The sequence below is a fragment of the Lithobates pipiens genome, unplaced genomic scaffold (assembly GCF_037356315.1).
Source record: "Lithobates pipiens isolate NorthernLeopardFrog02 unplaced genomic scaffold, aLitPip1_a1.2 Scaffold_22, whole genome shotgun sequence".
Lineage (NCBI taxonomy): Eukaryota > Metazoa > Chordata > Amphibia > Anura > Ranidae > Lithobates > Lithobates pipiens.
This window is the reverse complement of record NW_027507784.1, coordinates 139,753,382-139,771,641: the sequence shown is the minus strand read 5'-3', so window position 1 is coordinate 139,771,641 and position 18,260 is coordinate 139,753,382. Positions and strand designations below refer to the sequence as shown.

At 43.7% G+C, this 18,260-nt stretch overlaps 1 protein-coding gene across 11 annotated transcripts in view; it reads left to right on the top strand.

Annotated features, from left to right (window-relative positions):
• Positions 1 to 18,260, top strand: part of UNC80 (unc-80 subunit of NALCN channel complex) — a 318,404-nt gene that overhangs the window by 180,812 nt on the left and 119,332 nt on the right. For all 11 annotated transcript variants that reach the window (XM_077448370.1, XM_077448371.1, XM_077448372.1 and 8 more), the window contains 5 exons: positions 2,381 to 2,467; positions 5,327 to 5,510; positions 5,593 to 5,687; positions 10,432 to 10,521; positions 11,723 to 11,824. In XM_077448370.1, the coding sequence (XP_077304496.1) occupies positions 2,381 to 2,467; positions 5,327 to 5,510; positions 5,593 to 5,687; positions 10,432 to 10,521; positions 11,723 to 11,824 (558 nt within the window). The remainder of the gene's footprint in view (positions 1 to 2,380; positions 2,468 to 5,326; positions 5,511 to 5,592; positions 5,688 to 10,431; positions 10,522 to 11,722; positions 11,825 to 18,260) is intronic.

Below are 18,260 nucleotides of genomic sequence, written 5' to 3'. Positions count from 1 at the left end.
AGACTTAAGCCCAGTGCTGTCTTAAAGGGAGACTGACTACATGTGGCAGTCTCCCCCCTTTGTAGTCCCCACCAGTTTTGAATTACTCACTATGTCCTGTCTTTGCTCTTATGCCTTCAGGAAAGTTTCTTCCCTTGTGTCTTTGGTAGGATCATTTTAGCACCCAAGCACCGGCCCAAAGCAGGTAACCCCCCACCCCCCCCAGACTAGGGGGTACCCCTAGGGGCTACCAACAGCCTTCTCAGCACTGTATCTTCCACCCAACTGCCCTACTGGTATGGCCCATGTTTATCTCAGTCCCCTGCCAGCCCACCATTGGGAATTGGCTGAGGCCTTATAAATATGCATGGCAGCTCCTCCTAACCCCCACTCTCTAATTCTAGAAGGTTTGTTCAACCTTCCAGACATCAGGAGGAGGCACCAGAGAACTGTCAAGATGAGTCATCCAGCCCTGAACTCCAATAAGCCTAACTCAAATATAAACTCATAAATTTACTGCATGAGTCAGGATATGGTTTGCCTTAACTACTTCTAGCACCCACTAGAGAGTTCTACATATACTGTACATCATAGAACCAGTAACTCTCCTTATGGAGTGACAGTTTTAGTGGTACTAAACTCAAATGTTTTTTACGACAGTTGTTCTAAAATATCATGTATGCCATGGATCTGTTTTTTTTTGTTTGTTTTGTTCATTTATTTACAAAGCCTCTTACCATTGTCTTCAAGCTTCTTTTTTGTCTTGTGCATGCTCTTTTATGCTCTTTTATTCTCCACGCATGCACCTGACTGCTACAAGTCTAAAACAAGAAGTGCTATTATTTCTGGTCACATGCTCTGCTCTATGCATACTACAGTTCCAACAGACATAAAAACAAAACAGTGCTACAGATGGAAGTATTGTCAATGGCTTGAGTTCAAATCGTGGCCCAAAAATAGTTCCTCTTCTCTCTTGTGGAACCGGATTAAAGGCAATCACTTTAGATTGGGGAAAGCCAAACTAAAACAAAAGCAAAAGAAGAAGGTGCACAGGCCTAATAGATTATCATAAGACCTTTTATTATAAAAACAGATTCCAATGTGCTCAAAAATGTATAGAATAAAGAGCATGTATCATAATCCAGTCCAGTCCCAACACTGTAATCTCATCCATCCAATAGGGCATAGCTTATGCATTTCAAGGGCTGTGCCCTCTTCATCAGAGCTAACCAAGATTTCCACACAGCAGTCAATATATAATGGTACAAGATATGCTCAAAGTTTAAAGAGCCCCCCCCTAAAAAGGGGGAGGGGTTTTATTGACATAACCCACTTGATATGCATTAACCCCTCTTCAGGAACACTGAATGTGTCTGCACGTAGATGTGTATTCCATCTCAGCAGCGAGCAGGAAAGGGTGCCTACCTTCACATACACAAGGGGGAATGTAGAACAAACATCCACCATAGAAGCCAGCCTAGAACAGGAGGTCTAAGAGTAGAAGAAAAAATCTTTCATTTGAGAGATGGAACAAAGGAAAAGAGAGAGAGAGAGAGGGGAGGTATATTCTACTTATATTTAAACATATTGCATTTATTTTATTTTATTTTATAAAAAACGTGAGTTTAGTGTCACTTAAATACTAGTTACTGGACAGAAATGTTTATATTGTTTCCAGCCATAACTAGAAAGGGCTAAAAGGTGGAAAAAAATATTTTTTTTAGCATCAGTGTTATGACCAAGGAGGAGAAAATGCCAGTAGAAATGGATAGGCAAAGAAGGGGTAAAAAGACAGAAATAAAGGAAAGTATCATGTACCTGGTGGAGACTGGAATGTTGTGGGGGCATCTCTTGCACCTACTGCCTATTACTCCTGAAGGTGGAGACAGAGAGTGTGAAGGAGTGGCACCAGTGCTGGGGTAGCTGGCTGATGGTGTCCGCACTGTAAGTGGGTGGAACTGAAAATCATAGTCCTTAGGGAAGGATTCAAAAGCAGCTTGAAACCAAAGCAGGTGGTAGTGGTGGAAGCTAGGAAGCAGGCAGAAGTCAGCAACAGCCAGACAGTGTTGGACCAAGTCGGCAGGCAGGAAGCAAGCCAACATCGGTAACAGCTGGGCAAAGCAGTACAGAATCAGCAGGCAAAGGAGAGTCCAGTAATCAGGCCAAGGTCAAGGGGAACCAGATGAGCAGGGTTTAAGGTAGGAAGCAGTGGTGAAGTCCAAGGAGTATCCCAGTCATCCACTGGTAGGCAAATACAGCAGATCAGGTCTCAGGCACATGGGAACAAGCTGTTGCTGTGAACCTGGTTTGTAGTATGCACTCTCTGTTTGTGTTTGCTGATGGATGTGGTTAGATGGCTGGAATGTATGACCTAAGATATATCTTGATTTTTTTTTTTCAGGATGAGCTTATTTACATGTTGAGGAAATTGCTTCTGAACATTGGAGACTTTCCTGCACAAACATCACACATATTGTTCAACTATCTGGTGAGCTGAATATGTGTATTTGGCATATTTTGAAATGCTTTTTCTGTTTTGCTTTAAACATAACACTGAAAGATGTATTTTGAATGCATGTTGAAATAGGCATTGTTGCCATTGATTATCTACTTCAGCTAAAAGTCTTGTAGCAGCGAAGACCTAATTTTGCCATTATCTGAAGGTTCTCCTAAATGCGTTATCCTCAACCCCAGCAGCTGTTCCCGATGTGGTCATCTGAAATACATGAAACACTATCCTCCCCCTGTCCTCTCAATCTTAATGACAGGAGTAGTTTGTTATAGTAGTTCTATAAAATAGTATAGGATTGTTTTAATGGTTGTTACCTTAGCTAGGGTATGCCCAGAGGCTGTACTATGTAACCATTTAAAAAAAAAAACTCAAAAAGAATTTTCAAAAAAAAAAGAAAATGTTTAAACTGAAACTCAAGTCAAAACATTCCTTCATTGTATGAAAAAAGTCTGAAACCCTTTGCACAAGGCAATCACCCCAGCGCCACTTAATCTCCACAATGCACTCCCTCCTATTTTCAAATATTCCTTCCAACACAAGACAAGCCTGCTCATCCTGGGAAGGTGACCTTTCCAGATCCTTTTTTCCGGGAAGATTGGGAAAGAATCTATCTGAATCTACATAAGGGATCTGTTAATGTATCCACACAAGAGAATGGATACAAAATTCAAGCCCGATGGTACCGCACCCCAGCCCTTATCCACAAATTCCACCTGGACCTCCCGGATATGTGTTGGAGATGCCATCTTGAAAAAGGATCTCTCCTGCATTTATGGTGGCGCTGTCCACACTATCACACAGGAACTACTTTAAGTCCCTTGCAATGCACATGTTAAACGCTGCAAAACAATGCATTCCTGTCCACTGGGGTTCTACACAAATCCTATAATTTAAAGAATGGTTAGCCAGAATCACCAAAGTAGCTGAAATGGAGCACCTCATCAGCATTGCACATGACACACCCTCCAAATTCTCAACTAAATGGGCCTGTTGGACCCACTTCCAAACAATAGCAGAATTCCGAAATCTCATCAATGCAGACAGCCCAACGGCACCATGTCTTCCCACTACGCCCTAGGATTAACCTCACAACTGGAAATAAACATCAAATACACTTACTCCTGGACCTTCTACACACTAACAATCAGAATTCCAAAGAGCCAACAACCTACCTACTACCCCAAACAAAGGTAGAGAGAGATGGATACCCACCCCCTCTGTTTCATTGGCACACCCCTCTAAAAATGCTGCTATACCCACTAGTCTTCCCTTTCCTACCCCTCTCCCTGCTTAACCCTCTCCCCTCTCTCCCACCCCTAACACCCACCCCCTACCCCGGTCCCCTTTTCCCACTTGAGGAACCTAGTAATACTCACCATCATACAGAAACCCACTACCTCACTGAGAAAACTACTACCTACATTAGACAAGCCCCTAACAGGACACCCCAACCCAGCTGAACAAAATTACGCCCTCTCATTGACCATTTACCTACAACCGGTGACTCGCCCCCTAAGCCTTTTAAACACACACAGACATAAATCTATATGACCTGAATACGGGCTCAAGTGAATCCCCTGGACACTTTCCCCCAATGCCTTTTAGTTCCTGATGTAGTTGAGCCTACCCCTACCCTATACATCTCTCCACCGTATCATACCAAGTTGTTCAATGTTTTAAAATGACATCTGTTTGAAATGTCATATTAGACATCATATTCTGTACTACATGTTCCACTCTATTACCAATAAATCTTTTTTTGTAACAAATAAAGGAAAAAGTCTAAAATATATAAATAGGACACTAAAAAAAGCCAACCTCAGCTGAACCCTAGGTGTCACGGTAAGACTGGTGATAGGCAGTGGCGTAACTAGAACCTTCAGGGCCCCGATGCAAGAAACCAAGAAGGGCCCCCTGGTACACTAGCCAGGGCCCTTCCCTCCGAGTCCGGCGGTGGAACTCCAGGGCGTGGTCACAGGTATGACTTTTGGGAGCCCTGTAGTTCCACCGCTGGTATCAGTAGTTTTTTTTCAATTATTTTTATTTTTTATTTTTAGGTGCCCCATTGGGGGACTGTCCCTAGGTAGGATGGGGTCCCCGCCCCCAGAAGAGATGAGGTCCTTTTCTCCAGGGCAGATGACATTACAGCCCCCATGTGAGAAGGGGTCCCTGTCCCCTTGGGAGGTGCGGATCCCTGTCCCCACGTGAGAAGGGGTCCCTGTCCCCAGGGGGAGATGGAGGGGGTATGTAAAGGTGTGTGGGAGATGGGGTCCTCTCACTCACCATGACCAAGCTGCAGGCTGCACACTCATCCATGTTGGCCTGGGCTCCATCCAGTGTGCTGGACAGGCGATCAGCATATCTTCCAGAAAGACCTTTCATCATATGTGTATGATGGGGGGGGGGGGGGGGATGGCTGGCAGACAAGCCTGCAGTGTCCTCTGGGGAACCGGCTCTCATAGGGCTGCACTGCAACTAAAGAGCAGCCAGTGTGATAGTTGAGCATGGAGCTCTGCTAGTCACCCTCCACCTCCAGCCACCCATGTGCATGGTGCACTGGTACCCCTAGCTGCCTATGCCGCTGCCGGCCATATGTAGAGGGGGCTGCATGGGCCCCCTGCATCACAGGGCCCAGTTGCGGTCGCAACTGCTGCACCCCCTATAGTTACGCCCCTGGTGATAGGAATGGTCTATCGATGGAGTGATGAGTAGCAATAATGACTCAGTAGAAGACCACCACTTCTTCATGTCACCCAAATAAAAAGAAAATTACACTTTAGCTTATGTTACATTTCACATGTTCATCCTGAATCTTTTAATCATTTTTTTTCTCAGGTGGGCCTTATTATGTACTTTGTCCGCACACCATGTGAATGGGGAATGGATGCCATTTCAGCAACCCTTACCTTCTTGTGGGAAGTGGTGGGATACGTGGAAGGTCTTTTCTTTAAAGACTTGAAGCAAACAATGAAGAAAGAGCAATGTGAGGTGAAGTTGCTAGTAACAGCCTCCATGCCAGGTACAGATTTGCCTTAATCAGTGTTATCTACAACTGTTTAGCTATGCAATGAGTAACTTCTTTATTTATTTTCGGCTTGCAGGAACAAAGACACTAGTGGTTCATGGCCAGAATGAATGTGATATCCCAACCCAGCTGCCAGTTCACGAGGATACACAATTTGAAGCACTGCTAAAGGTACAGCAAATACTGCCAAAAACCAGACAAGAAAAAAGACAGAGAAAATGATTTATGAGTCATTTGCGTTCATACCAGTGGCAGCATATGCACTGGGGGAGCACGGGCACCACCCCCAATCCTTGCGCCCGGCCCCTTTCAGGACACCGGACGCATGGATTCCTATGGCGGGGATGGGAGGCTTCAAAATAGGGTGGGCTTGGGGTGCAGAGAGTGCGCCCTGATCCCAACCAATTGTATGACGATAGCAAATACATTTTTGCTATTTTGACACTAACCTTCCTCCCCAACAATCAGGAGGCAGGGCATCAGACTCTATTGGATGCCTGCCACTTAGGAAGAGGAGCGGAGAATACACGCTGGAGCGGAGGTTGGTAAGTCCCCTCTCTCAGAGATGTGAATGTGGGGGGGTGCTATCAGAGCCGCACACGGCGGGTGCTGTCAGAGCCATGAGCCCTGTGAGTGTGGGGGTTGGTGTTCACAGCAGCTGCATATACTGGGCACAAGTGGCTGCATTTGACAGGCACAAGTGACTGCATATGATGAGCCCCATGGCTGCATTTGATGGGCACAGTGAGGCTGCAATTGATTGGGGGGGGGGGGGGGGTTTCAGTATTTATCAGTTTGTTTGCACCCACCCCACCCCCCCCCCAAAAAAAAAAAATTTGAGCACCAGCCGCCACTAGTTCATTCCCTTATATAATCTATGTCATTAGTGTGTGTGTAGGAAGCATGACTTAGTGACCAACATAAAAGAGATATTCTCTCACTAGGCTTAATACATGAACTGTAAATCCTGATCACAATGACTAAGCAGTAACATTTTCATCATCTGACATGATTTTGTAATGAGAACCAATATAATCATGAAAGCTCGATTGTGTATTATAAATTTTATTTCCACATTAACAGCCCACCCACATTCCTTTGGGCTGCTGCTATGTGTTCCCTTCATCTTGAATAGGCTGGAAATGCACAACAGTGGCCTGAAAATCGGACATGACCCTTTGTGTGCATTGTGGTGCAGTGCAGTAGAGAAGTGTTTTACACACACCAACCCCCCCCCCCCCCATGTCGTTTTTGCTACCCGCCAACTGCTCCCACTTAAGCTGCAATAGGCAGTGGATGGAATGCTACAGTCGTGATGCTTCGCTTCTACCCAACATGTAACAATCGACGGGCAGCAAGCCCTCCGAATGTGACCAATTCAGGCAGTCAGGTGATTGTGACACATTTGTTGGCAAAATTAGGTTAAAACATGTGGTGAGAAGGCATCGCCTAGCAGTAGCCTCTCAAGCATGATTTGCATGTGAATCTGGCTTCAGAGTAAAGATAGATATAAAGATAGATATAGACACATGTCTAAATCTACCCTTAGGCCTGATTCACACCTATGCATTTTTAGTGCTTGGTTTCCTAGGAACACCTTCTGTAGTGCAAATCTGCAAAATGCAAAAAGTACTAAAAATGCATAGGTGTGAATCAGACCTGTCTCTTGCTTTTCAATATAACAAGTTCTCCTTCAAATGTAGCAGTTAGAGTTGAGACAAACCAGGGGGGCTTAAAATGATCAGATTTTATGTATTCATGTAAAAAAAAAAAGTTGTCTGTAACTGCTTGTGTAGTAACTGTGTGAGCTGGAGTTTGTTTTATACCCTCAACTCAGGTAACCCTGAACAGACAAAAGCAATCACTGCTTCACTCACTACAGTGAAGCCAAAAACAAATTTTAACCTAGCACTCTAAGTAGAGGAGGATGCTACACCAACATCCACATTTTCAGGACAAGCTTTCATGGTGTACTCCCTTCTTCATGGTCCAAGCAGTACAAATACACAAAGTTTAAGCAGAATGTTAAGTAAAACAATCTCCAAGGGAAAAAAGAACACAAACTTACATGGCAATAGTCATTAATTAACATTAGTGCAAAATATATATATTTTCTTTTCTTCCTTAAAAATAAAGGAAAAAAGAGAAAAATAAGCAGCGCTCACACGTGTGGTTTAGTGAAAATCACACACAATTATATCTAATTCAATACAATACACTATAAAAGGCCACTATTACAATATGGCAAAATATATAATTGCTACAGTGAATTTCTGACAACTCACATATAAAGTGACATCAAGAAAATATATAATCAATTATAAATAAAGTATAGAGTCCTGCGCAAATAGTGCCGTTAAAAAAAAAAATTAATAATAGATATAACTGTATAAAAATGTGTTGGAACAGTCAATATAAAATTAAGAAAAAAATATATATCAAAATTCACACACCGATGAGTGAAAATAATTAGTGAAAAAAAGAGAAAGGACGGGACCAAATGTTCCAAAATTCACCAATCCAGGCTCTCAGAACTCTCACCTCAAGATGAAATAAGCAAGCAAAATAAAAATAACCCCAGACACTTCTCCTTTGCTTCTCTGTATAAAGCTTCCAAGGAATTGCAGATACAGCATGTAATATACACTTCTGCCACTAGAGGGCCATTCCCAGCTCTTTGCACTGCAGATAAAAGCTTCTATTTCCGTAGTATGGAACTCGAAAAAACACAAAGGAGAGGGGGAAGGGGAGAGAGAGAGGAGACTCCAATCGTGTAGTAGTTCAAATAAAGCAGATAAAATTTATTAAGAAATAACCTAGACTCTCACATTTCAAGCATAAAAATACACAGATAGAGGAAGATGGAGATCTGGCGTCTTCTGCCAGTCTTACGCTACTTCCGGTTTGTCCTACGGCCACTCCCTACACGTTACGTCATACCACGTGACTTCTTCATGGGGATCGCCATGAAGAAGTCACGTTGTATGACGTAACGCGTAGGGAGTGGCCGTAGGACAAACCGGAAGTAGCGTAAGACTGGCAGAAGACGCCAGATCTCCATCTTCCTCTATCTGTGTATTTTTATGCTTGAAATGTGAGAGTCTAGGTTATTTCTTAATACATTTTATCTGCTTTATTTGAACTACTACACGATTGGAGTCTCCTCTCTCTCTCCCCTTCCCCCTCTCCTTTGTGTTTTTTCGAGTTCCATACTACGGAAATAGAAGCTTTTATCTGCAGTACAAAGAGCTGGGAATGGCCCTCTAGTGGCAGAAGTGTATATTACATGCTGTATCTGCAATTCCTTGGAAGCTTTATACAGAGAAGCAAAGGAGAAGTGTCTGGGGTTATTTTTATTTTGCTTGCTTATTTCATCTTGAGGTGAGAGTTCTGAGAGCCTGGATTGGTGAATTTTGGAACATTTGGTCCCGTCCTTTCTCTTTTTTTCACTAATTATTTTCACTCATCGGTGTGTGAATTTTGATATATATTTTTTTCTTAATTTTATATTGACTGTTCCAACACATTTTTATACAGTTATATCTATTATTTTTTATTTTATTTTTTAACGGCACTATTTGCGCAGGACTCTATACTTTATTTATTTGATGTGATAGTTTGTGTTTACTATTTTGTCCCGCTGCATTTTTTCCATTATCAAGTAGCACTTGCACTTTCGTATTATTTCACTGTTTACCTTTTATATTGTTTTTGTTGGTATATTTTCCATTTTTTGACTTACACGTATTTAGATATATTTTTACTTTTAGCACTTAGTGGCGCGAGGGTCCATTTTCACATATAATGAATTATACCCTAAAAATAATTAATTATTCAGAACGAGTGCAGTGCCCTTCCCCTCTTTGACCAAAGTCCATCAAAGTGCAAATTATTACATAAAGTCCATAGGTGAAAACCCACAGGGTAATCGGTGATAATCAGTGTCTCCTAATTAGACAGATCTTGCAACCAGTTCCTTCACCACACCATGGTGTACGTTACTTCCCCTATGGGATTAAACTCACCAGCTGAGAAGCCTCACACCTGCGTGTTCGGCTAGAATTGCTTTTACCCTCTTTCCAGAGTTTAAAATGGGAGATCCCCAGGCTTGCAGTTCAGACAATCACTTTATTTTTCTTGGCAGTTAGCATAAATACACCCATGCAAGTAAAAAAGAGAGCTTGCCTCCAATAGCGTAATAAAGTTAAAAACTCTTTAATCACACTTACAGAGTTCTCACTTCAATGCACTCACATATAAAACAAAAGTGACACGCCAAAAAGATACACTTCACATCACTCTTTAAAACTGTGTACTGGAGCATGGATGGTCACGGCGGACCCAGGATCTGCGAAGTGGCCAGATTCATTTTCACCCCTTGACACCTGCCGACATGGATCCACCTGGGGGATTGGATGGGATCAGTTGACAGTCGCAAGGAAACAGACAGGTAGTTAATTTCCATCAGACAGCCCATAGAGGACAGCGGTCTGTGTCTGTGTCCGCGGACATGGACCTGTCATCCGCCTGCTTAGTGAGGATCAGTGGAGAGATCCACTACTGAGCGGGCGGATCCGCTGGCGGACTCCACCAATCTGAAAGGGGCATAGTTCATTCACCAAGAACAAGTTTATAGATTAGAAATTTTGGCTTAATTTGCTGCACACTTGTTCTGGATATTGAGAAGTCTTAAAGCCAGAGATGGACAGGCAATGAGCACTTATAAGGCGATCAGCCACAGTGCCCCTCATTTTTCTTTTTAATTAATTAATTCATTCATTCATTACATTAATTATATAATTAATTGAAACAATTGAATCTTTTATATTCCTTCCATATTTCTTGTTAATTCCTTCATTAGTTAATTAATTGAAACAATTGAATCTTTCATATTTCCTTCTATATTTCCTGTCAGGAATGTCTAGAGTTTTTCAACATAGCTGATTCACAGGCTGCAAATTACTTCCTTATGGATAAACGATGGAATCTGACTCATTATAATAAGGTAAGCTGAAGGTCTGATCAGCAGAACTAACTCTTAACTGAGCTGCATAAGATGTATGTATTCAGCCAACTGTAGGACACAACGGGCTGTTGCTTCAAACGATACACAATAAGCAAGAAGGAGTTTGAAGAAGAACACCTGTTAAGACCCTGTTTACACTTGCAGTTGGAGGGGGGTGCAACCCAATTACCTTTTTTCCTGCCTCGCAGCTGGAAGTGTAAAAATAATGAATGCCTTAAAAACGTGATATTTGATTGAATAAATACAAGTTTAGACAAATTTTTAGGTCATGCAACATCTACATGACAAATCCATATATATATATATATATATATATATATATATATATATATATATATGTAAGAAGGCCAGTATGGTGGCCTGAATTTATGGGAGGAGCCCGGGGGGTATTTAACCAGCCCACTCGTCTGTGGTCTTTGTCGGTTTCCTGTGCGCAATACCCACCCTCCCATCCCCTTTCTTAGGGCATTTCTCAAAACATTTCTCTTCAAACACATTCATTTCTAAATCACTGGGTATGCCCCCTTATTTTGGTATACCGTCCATTAGACCAGGGCACACTTTCAGGTCCATTTCATATAGGGTATCTTATGATAAGCTTGTATTGTTCAGATATGTATCGGTCATAGGGCTTCGGCCATAAATATAATATATATATATATATATATATATATATATATATATATATATATATATATATACATATATATATATATATATATTAGCAGAGCTACTTTGAAGTTTTAGATGTTCCAAATCAGATGCATTTGCTTTGGGACTTGTGTTAAAATGTTTTGTAAGTGAGTTCATAAGACAATTTCTTAATGCCCACAGCAATAATGGAACTCCCAAATGTATCTCTACATTGCAGGTTTGGAAAAAAATGGAATATACTGATTGGTTGATTCAGGCAATAAGAAATTGCATGAACTTCCTATATTGACTTTTATTTTGTTTGCATTGGCCATATTAGTATCAGTGAGATTTTTTTTTCACAAGGGTAGCTGGGGGGGTAGCAAGGGAAATCAAGCGGCACAGCATTGTAACAGAACTATAGGGCATTTAGCTGTTTTAGTGCCCTTTGCAATCTCAGCCCAATATTCCGTTGCTTGCATTTAGGTAGAATTGTATATGAAATAGTAATGCTTCTTATTTCTGTTTATATTTTAATTAATTTTAGACTTATGTACGTGACATTTATCCATTTCGGAGGTCAGTTTCTCCACAACTGAACCTAGTGTATATGCCCCCTGAGAAAGGGCAAGAACTGATTCAGAAGCAGGTATGTTAATGTCATGTTCTTAAGAATTCCTGTGGGGTGGTCTTTTGCACCAAATATCCAAATTTCTCTGGTTATGGTTTCCCAGAAGTAGTTGTAACCTGAGCTTGTCTTATAAATATTTTAAAATACAATGCCTTAGCATGCATTCATGATAGTAAAACCATTTGATTTTGAAAGTTCTTGTCTTCTAATTTGTAATCACAAGCTATGTATGATTAATAGGATATATAACGTAGGAATTTTTAAACTATATGCTTTCCTAGCTCCTTTTGTTCTCTCCCACACTTTTGCTATTGATCAAATTTAGCTCTGCAGTAAAACATGGTGAATTAGACTTTAATGAATTAGGCATATTCATTGTAATACCTTTATGGGATATTTAAATAGAGTACAGCAGGTTAACATAAAAAGCATTAGCTTTTAGTGAAGTAGAAAATATTGATGTACCCACAAATTGATTGCTTGTGCTGCCTGTATGTGGTTATGCTCAGAATGGGATAGGTTAGATGTATATAAACATGTTATGAGCAATTACATTCATGGTTGCACTTTATGAAAGGGACTCTGCAGGTTGGAAATCCTATCTGATTGATCAGAGATGAATCAAGAAAACCTGATACTGTTAGTAACCAACAAGGGAAACATCTGTATAATGTCTGGTCCTTAAATCATTGCAGAATCATATTTATTAAATCTGTAAAAACAGAAAAAACAGGGTTTTAATGGCTACCTCATTTGTCAAGTCACAGGGACTGCCCAGCATGTGCTAAATAGTGGATATACATACTGTGTTAAGAGAGGATTGTATTTGGGTTTCAATGATCATTTTGTTATGCAGTTGTTTGATTAATGGAAAGGACATACAGTGAAGGAAAAAAGTATTTGATCCCATGCTGATTTTGTACATTTGCCCACTGACAAAGAAACGATCACTCTATAATTTAATGGTAGGTTTATTTTAACAGTGAGAGACAGAATAACAACAAAAATATCCAGAGAAACACATTTCAGAAAAAAGTTATAAAGTGATTTGCATTTTAATAAGTGAAATAATGGGATTTTTATATACAGCTTACCTGTAAAATCCTTTTCTTGAGAGTACAAAGCAATAAGAAACCACGTAAAACCCAAGAGGGGCTGGAGCCCTGTGTCCCATGATGTACTCTCAAGAAAATCCAATTTTCTTGATCATACATCACAGGACACAGGAGCTTCATTACATAGTGGGATGTCCCAAAGCAATGCTCAGATTGAGGGGAGGGAGACACAGATCATAATTATAGACCGCCAGGGACCGGAGGACCTAAACTGCAGCCTGCAGTACGCTGCGCCCGAAGGCGATATCCTCTTGCCCTCTGACATCCACCTGATAGAATCTGGTGAATGTGTGTACTGATGACCAAGTTGCAGCCTTACAGATCTGAGCCAGGGAGGCCTGGTGATGCACTGCCCAAGAAGCACTTATAGCCCTAGTAGAGTGCACTTTCACTTGAAAAGGAGGAATCTTCCCCTTTACACTATAGGCCTGAGAAATAACCTGTCTAATCCACCTTGAGAGAGTGGATTTTGACACTGCCTGGCCCTTCCTAGGGCCTTCCGGCAAAATAAATAAGCAATCAGTTTTCCTTATCTGAGCAGTTGCTTGAAGATAAATACTGATTGCTCTAACCACATCCAAAGTGTGCAAAGATTCTTCTTCTGCGGACTGTGGGTCCGGAAAAAAGGATGGTGGGATTACGTCCTGATTCAAATGGAATCCCGAAACCACCTTAGGTAGAAAGGACCTGTTGGGACGCATGACCACCCGATCCTTATGAATAATTAGATACAGCTCCTTGCTGGAAAGAGCTGCTAGCTCTGATACTCTGATAGCCGTGGATATGGCTACCAAGAAGACCAATTTTTTAGTCAGGAGAACTAATGAAGCCAGATGCAAAGGTTCAAATGGTTGCCCCTGCAAAGCCGAGAGAACCAAATTCAGATCCCATGGGCATACCGGAGGTTTGAGTGGCGGTCTTATCCACATGGCCCCCTGGATGAAAGCACGCACCAGGGAATGCGATGCAAGTGGCTTTTGAAAAAACACTGACAGGGCCGAAATCTGCACCTTCATAGTGCTTATGGCCAAATTAATTTCTAGGCCTGACTGGAGAAAGGCCAAGATCCTGCTAATGACATACTTTCTAGGATGCCATTTCCTGAGTTCACACCAGGAAACATATTCCCTCCAGATTTTGTAATAAATAAGCCTGGAGGCCAGCTTTCTGGCATTGACCAGAGTAGAAAGGGCTGGCCCCGAAAGGCCACGGTCTCTCAGAATGTGGGTCTCAGCAGCCAAACCGTCAAATTCAGACTGCGTAAAGCAGGATAGATTGGACCCTGTGAGAGCAGATCTGGCCGGAGAGGCAGGATCCATGGCCTGCCTACTGCCAACTTCATGATCTCTGCGTACCATGGTCGCCTGGGCCAAGCCGGGGCCACCAAAAGGACCGACTTTGTCTCCCTCTTGACTCTTCCCAGGAACCGCGACAGAAGCTGGCTCGGGGGGAAGGCATAGATCAGATTGTACTGATCCCAGGGAACTGTCAGAGCATCTGACCCCTGAGCAAGTGTATCTCTTGTCCTTGACACAAAATTGTCCAGTTTTCTGTTGAACCTGGATGCGAACAGATCTACGTCTGGAGTACCCCACCTGTGACATATGTTCCGAAACACGTCGGGGTGCAGAGCCCATTCTCCTGGGCACAACTGCTGGCGGCTCAGAAAATCCGCCTGCCAATTTTCCACTCCTGGAATGAAGACTGCAGAAAGACACGGAACATTCTTTTCTGCCCAGACAAGTATGCGATTCACCTCTTTTTGGGCCACCAGACTCCTGGTACCGCCCTGGTGATTGATATAAGCCACTGCTGTGGCATTGTCGGACTGAACCCGAACCGGGAGACCTCGTAGTCTGTAAGACCACTTTATGAGAGCCATATAAACTGCCCGGATCTCCAAGATATTTATGGGCAATAGCTTCTCGATCGCAGACCATTTCCCCTGCGAGCACGTCTCCTCCAACACTGCTCCCCAGCCTGTCAGGCTGGCATCTGTCGTGATAATCTTCCATGGAAGAGGAAGAAAAGTTTTGCCCTTCAGCAAATTCTTGGTTTGTAACCACCAGACGAGACTCTTGTGTGTCCCTGGGGATAGACGCATAGGAAGATCCAAAGCTTGGGGCTTCCTGTTCCAAGGATGCATCTTTGCAGAGGCCTTGAGTGGAACTGGGCGAATGGGACGGCCTCGAAGGAGGCGACCATTTTCCCTAACAGTCTCATGCACAATCGAATGGGGGAAAATCTCCTGCCCAGAATTAGGCGCACCAGATCCCCAATGGCCAAGGCCTTTGGCCTTGGAAGAAACACCTTGCCCTGAGCGGTGTCGATGATCATGCCCAGGTATTCCAACCTGGTGGCAGGCTGTAGGGACGAATTTTCTAGGTTTATGATCCAACCTAGGCGTTCCAGGTGTTCTAGCGTTCTGGTGACGCTGTGGTTTAGGAACGCTGCTGTTTTCTCCACAAGAAGCAAATCGTCTAGATAAGCCATGACGGCTATACCATGAGCTCTTAGGTTTGCCAAGAGAGGGTCCAGAATCTTTGTGAAGACTCGAGGGGCCGTAGCAAGCCTGAACGGCAAGGCCACAAATTGAAAATGGCGCCACTCTACCGCGAACCTTAGAAATATTTGGAGTGCGGGAAAAATTGGCACATAGAGATATGAATCTTTGATATCTATTGATGCCATAAATTCTCCCCCTTGCAGGGAGGAGACCACAGTGCGGATTGACTGCATTCGGAAGGACCGGATGCGTAAAAACCGGTTCAGATCCTTCAGATCTAGGATAGGTCTGACACTTCCATTTGGCTTTGGAACGGTGAAGAGATTTGAGTAAAACCCTGAACCCTGTTCTTTTGGGTCCACTTCTACTATTACCCCCTGGGATAGTAAGTGATTTAAGGCCAGAAATAGCGGTTTTTGCTTTACTGGATCCCTAGGGATCCTTGACCTTAGAAATCGAGAAGGTGGAATCTCCTGAAACTCTAGCCTGTAGCCCAGAGATACTGAAGAGATCACCCACTTGTCCCGGATCTCTTCCCGCCAGGCTCCTGCAAATCGCAGGAGCCTTCCCCCCACTCGGCCGAGCGGGGGCGCCCCTTCACAAGGAAGCTTTTGGGCTCTGCTTGGCAGGCTTTCGCCCCCAAGTCTTTTTCTGTCCCTGGGCTCGGGCTTGAGCCATTCCTGTAGAGGAGGGTTGAGAAGGCCGTCGCCACTGCTTAGAGCTTGATGCTCCAGGAGAGAGAGCACGCCTGAATGAAGGACGCTTGCTCCTTTTCACTGGAAGGAGAGTAGATTTACCCCCTGAAATTTTTTGGACGAATTTGTCTAATTCTTTACAAACGTTCCCCTTTAAACGGGAACCCAATCAAATGCTTCTTGCATGACAGCTCAGCTGCCCAATTCTTTAGCCATAGGGCCCTTCGCATGTGTACCAACATGAGGGACAAACGTGATGCTTGTTGGACAGAATCCAAAATCGCATCAATCATGAAACACAGAATATGAGGCATTTCTGCATACTTCTCTACTTCCTCGCTGGGAAGGAGCCCAAGCATCTCCTTAACCTGTTCCTTGAGGAACTGGCATAACCCCACGGCTGCGACTGTAGGTTGCACCACAGCGCCAGTAATGGAAAAGGAGGCTTTTAATAAAGTTTCCAGCTTTTTATCAGTTGGATCCTTAAATACCTGCGCATTATCCAAGGGACAAGTCAGGTTTTTATTCACGCAAGAAACAGCCGCATCAACAGATGGGACCCCCCACTTCTTGGTGAAACTTTCCTCCAGAGGATAATGCATAGAAAACCTTTTAGGAGGAGCAAACAGTTTATCGGGATGCCCCCAATCCTTATACAACAATTCATGCATTAAGGGATGAATTGGAAAGGAATAGGCAGTCTGTGGGGCTTTCCTGACTCCCAGGGAAGAAACAGAGGACGTAGCGACTTCAGCAGCAGGCATTCTGAATGTGGTACGCACCAATTCCGTATAATACTGCACCTGTTTCCTGAGCGCCTGTGAGGAGGGGACTCTCTCCTTTTACTCTGATTCATTCGACTGCTCATGATCCCTGTCCCCAGACAGGGATCTCTCCTCATTTTTAGAAGAACCATCTGAGAGAGGAATTTCAGCAGAGGGAGGGGATCTACCCCTTTTCCTGCTATCTTTCAGGGAAGCAGAAATAAAATTCATTATTCTCCCTTCAAAACCCTCCAATGTAGCCCTAAGGGAGTTCTCAGTGACATAAACCGGGGCTGAGACATTAGGAGAGGCTGCAAAACCTGACAGGGGCACTGACTCGTCTTAAGAGGCTGGCTCCAGTCTTGCAGGGGGGGATGGTAACTTACAGGCACTTTTAGAACCCCTGGACCTAGGCGGTGATTTACCAGTGCCCTTGCTACCTCCCCCTGAGACCCTCTTACGAGGAGACATAGTCCTAAGCAACAAAGCAGAGGTACTAGTACAAGTGCAATCACTGTTGTGCTTAAAGTCTCACAATAAATATATATGCTTAAACTGCACAACCTGATGCTGAGTAGGTGTCTTAAGGTTTGCCTGGATCCAATCCCCATGGATGCTTACTGCCCACAGCTCCTGTGTCTCCACTTACAGCCCCCTGACGCTCTGGGCTTTTTAAAACTGCCGCCTGGCGCCTGCGCAGTGCAGCGCCGTGCACATTGACGTGCACAGCTCACAACCACACTCCCCCCTCCTCCATTAGGCAGGGAAGGCGCCCGGCGCACGTGCACGCGCGTGCACGAGGACCGCGGGATCCAGGGGGGAAAGGAGAACTCCACCGGAGCTGCGTGGGACCCCCAGACTACGTGGGACCCCTGTGTTACCTTGTTGTGGCAGGGATTGTAGTGGAGACGTGAGACAGCTGGAGAACCAGGCTTCACTGAGCGTGTGTACTGAAAGGCATGTAAGTATGCATCAGGCTGCTCTTACTCCCTCTAGTGGTGGAAACCAGGTAAGACATACAACTACTCACAATGAAGAAATCCATCATATAATTGTATATATAGGATTAACTTCCCTTACCTGTCCCCGCCACAGGAATTGCTGAACCAGACAAATTCCAGCCTTCAACCATCACGGCGGGTAGTGTTAGCCAACCTTCAGGTTTATCTGGGGCCCTTTCTCGGAAGAGCCTCCTACCTGGACCATGTAAAAGACTCTGCCAGAAACTATTGTGCGCTCTGTGTAAACAGTACACTAAGTAAAGGTTTTCCCAGAGCCCAGTCTTCCAATGGAGAGGACTTACAGGCCAAACCTCGTTTCTTCGGCTGACGAGGCCCGGGTACCATACCATCTAGTGAGTCAAATATCAGCCCG